Source organism: Mus pahari, chromosome 10 (genome assembly GCF_900095145.1).
Source record: "Mus pahari chromosome 10, PAHARI_EIJ_v1.1, whole genome shotgun sequence".
NCBI classification, from domain to species: domain Eukaryota; kingdom Metazoa; phylum Chordata; class Mammalia; order Rodentia; family Muridae; genus Mus; species Mus pahari.
In genome coordinates, this window is record NC_034599.1 from 3,579,547 (window position 1) to 3,589,057 (window position 9,511).

Sequence of the window (9,511 nt, forward strand, 5' to 3'; positions counted from 1 at the left end):
AATAAAAATAAATTATGAATCTCAACAATCCAAATTGTCTGAAAATATTTCTTTTTGGAGTTGAAAAGGTTGCTAGTGACTCATATCAGCAACAGTGTAAGCTTTATATTCTAGAAGGTATAGTTTCATGGACCAACAAGATGGCTCAGCTGCTGAAGGCATCTGCTAGCAAGTACAATAGGATGACTGAGTATCATCCCTGGGTCCCATGTCACATGTGGGGTAAGGAGAGAACTAACTCCCAGTTGTCCTCCTCCACCCATGTGCCATGACCCCACATAAATAAATAAGTAAATAAATAATCAAATAAATTCAATGAAAGTGTATCCTGCAAACACTCAAAAAGGAAGGAGGGAAACAGAAGGAGAGAGCAGAGGTGAGGGAAAGGGAGAGGAGGTGAGGAACAGGGAGGGAAGACAGATGAATGAACTACTTTAAAAGTTTTCAGGGTTGGGATGTTGCTCTGTGACACAGCTTGTCCAGCATGCACAGTGCCTTGGCTTAGGTCTCAGTAGTGCAAGACAAACAGGGATGACATGAAACAAAACTCAAACTACAAGATTCATCCCAGGTGAAATCATGAGACATGTTGGGGAGGTTAATGTAAAAGTCTTAGGATGCTAGGATAATCTGCGAAAACCATGGGATCCATGGTAAACAGAATAGCCTCCTTCACAGCTAACCTTCTGAATTGTCGCCTCTCAGTCGAGTCTTTCTGTGGATATCCTCACATCTCATCCTAGGGTGAACATACAGTTGTCTATGTTCACATTTTAAGAGCGTCTTGAGAGGGGATATAGCTCAGTTTTCAGAGTGCTTGCCTAGCACACAGGGAGCTCTGGTCTCCTTCCCTCCATGATGGCACAAGCTGTAATCCTAGCACTCAGGAGATGGAAGCAGGGCAATCATAAGGCCAACCTCAGCTCCATAGTGAGTCTGAGGACAACCTGGACCACAAAAAAGCCAAGCAATTCAACTAACCAAGCAGCTGAGTAACTGACTTTGTAATCCCATTCCACAGGGTTATGGAAAAAAAGAAAAAAAAGCACGAACAAAGAAATGTCCATAGAGTGTTCCTAAAGGAAAAATCATGTGTTTAAAAAGTCAAGTCACTTATTTTGTAGAAATAAGGTTTTTATGTACATTGTCAACACAGGCAGTGCATAATTCTAAATGGGAGTCAAACACTTCGCATAAGAAATTCATTGATTTACAGCTTTTTCATAATTTTAATCAAACTCAGATGTCCTAATAGGGAAACATTGTGTTCTTTACTAAAGTTGTTTATCATTAATTTTGTTTCTCTCTAGCTTTGAACTTAGGAATTCCTGGCAAAATATATTTGAAAAAAGTCCCATATGACCTTGGTCAGAGTCAGCAGGAAGTGTTCATACCTAATTTCATCCTAACGTTTTCTCATTCTGTAGGTTTTCAAATTTCCCAGTGATTTCAGCAGCCTTTGCCAGAACTGTTTCAAACGCCAACTCAGCTCCCTGTTGTAAAGTGGGTGGTTTGACACCATGCATGCCATTTTTGCAGTGATGAGCAGAAGGCCTGGCTTCCGTGACTACACTTAGCATCCTGAGATGAAGACTTGTGTTGACAAGAGTTTGCTAACACTTCATTGTGATGACACATCCTGTCAGCTGTCTGCAATCACGTCTCCAAGAACAATGCCCTACCCACTCTTGGGCATTCTCTCTAAGGGATAGCTGTCTATTTTAATCTTCTGATTACCCTTTCTCAATTTCTGTTTAAAATGGCAGAACATGGGCTAACATTAATTGCTTGTGCTCTTTATTGTTCTTGAATGGAAAAATAAATTACTAAAACATGAAAGCGATTTGATAATAAGCATGAAAGTTGAGAAGTAGTGATGTTTATTGTTGTTTTTCGTTAAAGTATATCTTCTGCAGAGAACTTATATTGTAATGATCCAACATGATGCTTCACACTATAATCATGGTCCTTAGGAAGCTGAGAGAGGAGAACTGTCTACTGTAGTATCCACTGTATATCAAATAAATCAATCTGAAGGATGTGTGGCACAATGGTTTGAGTGAGTTCAAGGTCCTGGGATATATAGTGAGTTCTAAGCTTCCTGAGCTACAGTGTAAGGCCCTATACATTGGACCCTGCTATGGACCCTATGCACAGTATATGCTTTGGTTTTTGTAGGAATTAAATGAGATAATGCCTTTTAAACCTGACTGGGAGTGATGGCTCAAAACACAGTCCTAATTATGCCCATAGTCCCTAGTCCTAGCCATTGGAGTGGCTGCATTTCCACAGAGCTCGGACACGTAGGAAATTCACATAGGTCTCTACAGCCATCTAAAGGTTATGCCAGGATGTTAAAATCCCAGCTTAGGACTCTGCCACACCAGCTCTGGTAGGATCTGTGCAACAAGTTCCACAGACTGAGGCGATTGACCTTAAAAGGGGGAGGCCTCCTGGAACCAGTTGTGGAACTCTTCGCCAGCGAAAAATTATTGAGCTGTAGTTTTCATGGCAATCTATCTGTTTTGTTTTCTCTTATTCTTTTTCTTATTTACATGTTCCTGGTAGCCTAGGCCAAGATCTTAAATGATAATAATGGGTAAGAAACCATCCCTAGAGATGGGACCACAATCCCATCCCTTATCCCTTATTTCCCTTATCCCCAGGGAAACCAAAGCTTTACTTTCTAAATCATTTACAAAACTATCATGATAAAAAATTTTCCCAACAATAAAATTTCATATGGCTACACATGTGTCATTGGAGGTAGATTTTGGTATATGGTAAAGAAAGCCTTAATTAGAAAGAATTAAAATAGTTCAAATTTATACATTAAAGATTATTTAAAAACCAGGCACTAGATATTAAATAATAATTGACCATGGGGCTGGAAAGTTAGTTCAGCCCGTTAAAGATTTATTAACCTGCTCCTGGAAATATGCCACTAGCCTTGGATGACAGCCCCGACTGAGTACATCCTTTTAGAATTGTTGTATTTTGATGATTTATAATGATGTTATCTGTTCTATTTGTGATTCACTGAATACATAGTTTCAGAGTTGTAATGCTTGGGTGATTTTTGTGCTTTACTGTGCCAAATGAGTTTTGTTGGTATTTGTGATTGTTCCACTGGCTATAGTTTCTAAGAGATGTAATGTTTGGTTTTTTAATGTGTAAAATTCCTTGCTTGAGAGCTGCAGAATACACTCAGATTCAAACTGCCTCAGTGCTTGTTTCTGTTTGTCACCACCGAGTCCTTGCCCACCTAGCTTCAAGGACCCTCATTCCAGGGACCCCCATACCTGACTGGGGTGAAATGTGGCAGGACTCAATCATCTACAGTGTCTTAAAGACCTCAGGCTTGGTTCTTTTACATTTCTGAGGCCCTCAAGGAAATACAGCAAGGATTTTCATTGTTGCTGTTCAAGACAGAATAGAGTTGAGAACTCATCAGCCTATAACCATTTTGCGGACAGAACTTTGTCTTTCCTTATATGGGTAAACATATTACTTTGCTATTATTACCTGAAAAGCTCAGGGTAGCTGTTTTCCCTACAAAAGGAAGACTATATTTTTGTCCAGTGAAGTGAAAAGTATACTAGCGGCTTCTTCTCCCCACTATATCCATGAAAACGCTGAGGTTGTTTATTTTGCCAGATGAGTTTTGATATCCCCCACTGAAACTGGAGATGCCCTCATTTTCCATTTCCCTCAGATTCTGCCACAAACCACACTTAGGAAGAAAAAAAAAATACCATGTAAGCATGTTTACCTTCGCCTCACTAGGAAGTGAACACACACTGCCAAGTGGTGACTCATCACTATCATGCTATAAAATAGAAGATTCTTGCCCTGGGAAGGAGAGACTCCAGGCACTGCTGGGCACCATGCATTCAGCTATCCTGGCCACCTTCTTCTTGTTGAGCTGGACTCACTGCTGGTCCCTGCCCCTTCCCTATGGTGATGATGATGATGATGACTTGTCTGAGGAAGATGTTGGGTTTGCAGAGGTACTGTATTCTGCCAAGGATGGCATTGTAGTGCATTTCTCAAACCTCTATTCTCTTAAAAGCTTGTTATTTTGGTCTCTTTTCTAGCACTACTTGAAATCATACTACCATCCTGTGACTCTTGCGGGAATCCTGAAGAAGTCTGCAGTGACCTCCACAGTTGATAGGCTCCGAGAAATGCAATCTTTCTTTGGCTTAGAAGTGACTGGCAAACTTGATGATCCCACCTTAGACATCATGAGAAAACCAAGATGTGGAGTGCCTGATGTGGGTGAATACAATGTTTTCCCTCGAACACTCAAATGGTCCCAAACGAACTTAACTTACAGGTAAAGCAGAGGCTCTGCCCCTCACACGTTACTTTTTTCTTCTATGTGTCTGGCATGAAGTAGGCCTAGAGTAGTTAACTAGAGGTTCAGTTCAAAATTAGCTTTAATACAAAGTTAAGAAGCACAGAAGTAAGTTATATTTAGTATCTGATTGCATTTTTCTGCAAAATTAAAAAGTTTTTATTACATGTAATATTTCTAAATGAGTTCTGTAAGTCAACATTAAAAATGAATAAAGTAGTTTAGTAAGACTTATTATCTCAATGCTAGCCCCAACATTATTTTTGGTGAGTGTCTCAAGATATTTCTTGTAGAAATGAAACCACAACTCAGGGAAGAAATTTGAAAAAATTTGCTGCATTTATGATGATTTTCCTGAAGATGGAGGGTTCCACTCTTTCCTCAGACCCTGCAGTGTCAGATTTTAGCTGCCAACAAGGTTATATTTAATACGTTAAATTTAAGGTGCCAAGGTACTTACTTATTTAACAGTGATTAAATATTTGACAGAACTCTTGAATTTAATTCTTTTAAAGCACCTATTATATCTAATAGAACCTTTAAAGCAGTCGTTTCAAGTTGAAAAGCCATATTCTAAGAAAGTATGTTTGCTTTGTTTTATGTTGTTTTATGTATTTATTTAATGTATAAGTGCTCTGCTGCATACACATCCACCTGCCTGAAGAGGACATCAGATATCCCTATAGCCCTATAGATGATTGTGAGCCACCTTGTGGTTGCTGGGAAATNAACTCAGGACCTCTGGAAGAGCAGCCAGTGCTCTTAGCCACCGAGCCATCTCACCAGCCCCCAAGAGAGTATGTTTTACAGACAGTTTTAACCTTTCAAAATTTAACTGACACTTTCTATGTTGAATAGGATTGTGAACTATACTCCTGATATGCCCCATTCTGAAGTGGAGAAGGCCTTCAGAAAAGCCTTCAAGGTCTGGTCTGATGTGACACCACTGAATTTCACCAGAATCTATGATGGCACTGCTGATATCATGATATCTTTTGGGACTAAAGGTAAGGATATGGAGTCATTTAGACACATGCTCATATACTAATCCTTTCTTGCTTTCATTTCTTTTATTCCTTTCACCAGTCATTTACCAGTTTCAAAGCATTTGAAAAAGCTGCCAAGTCAGGCACAGTATATCTAATGGGATTCTAACTCTTGCTGTCTGCATAGAACATGGTGACTTCTACCCATTTGACGGACCTTCTGGTCTTCTGGCACATGCTTTTCCTCCTGGACCAAACTATGGTGGGGATGTCCATTTTGATGATGATGAAACCTGGACAAGCAGTTCCAAAGGTAATCTTCCTTGTAAAGACTTATCTCATGTTACTGGATGTAATCTCACTAACACAGTTGGAAAGCATGCAAGCAAATTGTGTTTAGCATTTGATTATGCTTTCAAAAATAACAAAAATACATTTTGTGCTAATTGGTGCCACACCAAACTTTTTTCATACAAATCATTAAATATGAATAAATTATATGATATTTCTTGCCATGGCCTTAAGGATATTCTTTATGAAATGGGGTCAAACATCTTCTCTTTTAGGCATGGTTCTGTTTCTTTCTTTGGATTACAGTTTTGCTGGTTAAAGAAGTATAGATTTTTATAAATCTATCTCTAAAAACTATCATGTCTGGTGCTGTGGTCCACAACTATATTGGATATTATTTGAAATAGACTTTTTCTTGGCCAAAGTATTAATGGTATAGCCTAGCTAAACTTCTATACCTCATTAGGCATGTTACTTGTCTCAGACTTTCCTACAGCACTCATTTGTTTATTTAATTTATTTACTTGCTTACTTACTTTTTTTTTTTTTGAGACAGGGTTTCTCTGTATAGCCTTGGCTGTCCTGGAACTCACTCTGTAGACCAGGCTGGCCTTGAACTCAGAAATCTGCCTGCCTCTGCCTCCCAAGTGCTGGTATTAAAGGCGTGTGCCACCACTGCCCGGCTCAGCACTCATTTATAAACACTGCTTTTTAAAAACAAGGTGACATCTTACTCAAAATAGCTAGGGTGTATATGTGGTTGTATTTATGAGAATAAAATGAAACTAAGTGTTCAATAAATTTGCTTAGTAGTTAGATCTGTGATTCTGTAGCTACCATTCTCAGCTACTTCTTGTTTTTAAAAGCTCAAAATAATTGGGATATTAACTTACCAAGAACAGCCTCAGAATATTCAAAGTAAGATTTAACTTTGGAACAAGAGAGATTCTGAGTTAGAGCAACTAAGAACAATCATTATAGAAGTTGTTTTTATTATTTACTTAAATAAAATGGAAGCCATGGTGATGTACAGCTATAATCCCAGCACTCAGGAGGCTGAAGCTAGATCATAAATTTGGGTCCAGTCTGAGTTGTATTGGGAGCCTCTGTCTCAAAAAATTTAAGAGAGTAAATAAGTAAATAATGAATGAATGAATGAATGCATGCATGCATGCATGCATGCATGAATGAGTTCCTGCTCAAGTGAGAGTAAAATTGGCCCATTCACAATGAATGCCACCTCTCCAATGCTTTTAACCTGTCTCTGGAAAAGAAGGGGATGGTTTACATATTCATGCGTTTAGTATCTCATAAGTGGGTTTCCTGAGAAGAGCAGCTAGTATTGTTAAAAGTCACAGTAAGTCTCAGATTCAGACTCTTACGTGAATCACAGGTTTGAAATGTTTAGTTGAAGTACTTGAAAATATATACAGGAAAAAATCTGATTTAAGTTTTCAGATGAAGGTTAAGAATAGTTAAGTGGCTAATTACTGTTCACTACAATAATTATTGTTCATCCCAATCATGTGACCTTTGGGTCAAGTCAGTTCATTTTCTTTACATATTGGCTCTGATAACAAAGTATATTTAATGAGCAAATAAAACACTGGCTCGAGCTCCCCCTCTCATCTGTCTCGAGGCATCCCTTTTTTGTGGCGCTAGAGATTGGGCCTTTGTGAATACAAGGCAAGTGCTCTACTACTGAGATACATCCCTAGCATTTTCCATTTACCCACTCATAACAGTCTAAAAGTTGGCAGAGAGAGTTATTAGAGGAAAAATGGAAATACAGTAGCATGTTCATTATCCCTCTGAATAATGTTCTAAGCTAAACCTAGAGCTATGTGGGACCTCATGTGACCCCCCCCCCATATGGCTGATTCTGGATCATTTCTGTCTTCTCCCTTCACCTGGCCAGAGAAGACAGAGAAAAATCAGAACTCCTATTCTATTCTCTACTGACTACTAATTATCTGGGAGCAGGCTGTTGACACCACTGTAGGTAACTGATTCTTCATGGGGAGAGATATAGCTCTTATAGTAGTAAAGATTACTATTTTGAATCAACACTTTGACTCTTCCTTTAAACTACTGATCACTAACTGTAGGAGTAAGATGCTGAGTTAGGAAAAGATATGGAGAGATTAGAGTTTCCTTCATCTTCCCCTCACTGGATTGTCTTGCTTTCTCATTGTTTCTTGTTTTTCTTACAGGCTACAACTTGTTTATTGTTGCTGCCCATGAGCTTGGCCACTCCCTAGGTCTGGACCACTCCAAGGACCCAGGAGCCCTGATGTTTCCCATCTATACCTACACTAGCAAAAACCATTTCATGCTTCCTGATGATGACGTTCAAGGAATCCAGTCTCTTTATGGTAAAACTTGATCTACCAGTTACAAAACTGATGAACATAGTTACATTGGCAAATAATTGTACTTTTTCTTTCTACACTAATAATTCATTTATCATGTTTTCAAAATGAGAATCAATATTTCTGAATCAAACTGCTTGTGTAGGTAGAAAACAGTTCATTTCTGTGTTTTCCAGACCTCTCTTCCTTGTATTTATACTCTTATTCCCATTTAAATTATGAAGCTGCTGAACTCTGTTGAGTTTAAAGACTGTGTACACAGCAGCAGAGCTAATGATAAAGATGAGACTATAAACAGCGCTTGTAAATTCTGACATTGTTCAAACATTGCAGTCTGCTGCCAGAGGAACCTCTTGTGGGCCTTTGGTGGTTTTTAACGAACATCTGCAATGAGGAATTTCCTCTGTTTTCATCCATTTTCCCAATAATATTTACAAAACATTAAATATCAACCCAAACAGTTATTTTTGGGTTCTGTGTCATAAATGGAACTACAACCACTGCTCACAGTCAGCAGTACAAATGCTCTTGAAGAATTAGCTCAGAAAACTTGTTCATACCCCCTAGCCCACCTCTGGATTTAAACAGATTATTACAGCTTGTGTGGCTAGAGGCATAAACATGATGGTGGCAAAGGAACTTTGCAAGTTTATTTTGTAATTCTTAATTCTGTCCCACCAAGTTTTGACCGCAGTATTGTGGACAGAATTATGTAGGGGGGAAAATCAGTATGGGGTTACTGCCTAACATGTGAGCTGTGGAAAAGTTATAAACATGTGAGAGGTCACGGCTAGATGAGCTGCAGTGTGGCAAACTGGTAAAGCAAAGTCAACTGACATCTATAGTTGTTGAAATTGTCAAAGAAGGATCTGTGTGGTAATGTTCCTGGAGAACTGGACTTAGAGCAGTCTGCTTCCTGGGGGCACACAGTAGGCTCTTACTGTGTGGCAGAAATGGTTTCAGGGTTTGGGTTTACCTCGGATTTTTATCATCAACTTCAAAGAGTGTTCATTTATACTTCAGAGGAATTCTGAAGAGGTCGACAGCAGTGAGAACAGAAGGATGGCACCCTGCAGAAAAGAAGCAGGGGCTGCCGGGTATTGGAATAAGAGCTCAAGAACTTCTGACCTTCCTGCAAGGAGCCCTTTCCTGCTCTTCCCAAAAGAGTCAGCCCCACCTGTGGCTCAGGACACTTAGAAAGTTCTCATATCTGCTTTGTCACTGTAGGTCCAGGAGATGAAGACCCCAACCCTAAACATCCCAAAACACCAGAGAAGTGTGACCCAGCCCTATCCCTTGATGCCATTACCAGTCTCCGAGGAGAAACCATGATCTTTAAAGACAGGTATTCTTAAGATTCCTTTGTCAAATCTGCATAAAATCTAGTAAAACTCTGTCTGCAAAGCACCTGCCAAACTCCCACGGATAACCCAGAGGCAGCAAACCCAAGTCAAACTTCCCAAGGATAACCCAGAAACAGTAGACCCAAGTCAAACTTCCCA

At 39.3% G+C, this 9,511-nt stretch overlaps 1 protein-coding gene across 1 annotated transcript in view; it reads left to right on the plus strand.

Annotated features, from left to right (window-relative positions):
* The first annotated feature begins 3,852 nt into the window (after positions 1–3,852).
* Mmp13 (matrix metallopeptidase 13) overlaps positions 3,853–9,511 on the plus strand; it is a 10,853-nt gene continuing 5,194 nt past the window's right edge. Inside the window, exons 1-6 of the mRNA XM_021207277.1 lie at positions 3,853–4,010; positions 4,098–4,339; positions 5,219–5,367; positions 5,534–5,659; positions 7,851–8,012; positions 9,237–9,354. Coding sequence (XP_021062936.1) covers positions 3,888–4,010; positions 4,098–4,339; positions 5,219–5,367; positions 5,534–5,659; positions 7,851–8,012; positions 9,237–9,354 — 920 coding nt within the window. The 5' untranslated portion in view covers positions 3,853–3,887. The remainder of the gene's footprint in view (positions 4,011–4,097; positions 4,340–5,218; positions 5,368–5,533; positions 5,660–7,850; positions 8,013–9,236; positions 9,355–9,511) is intronic.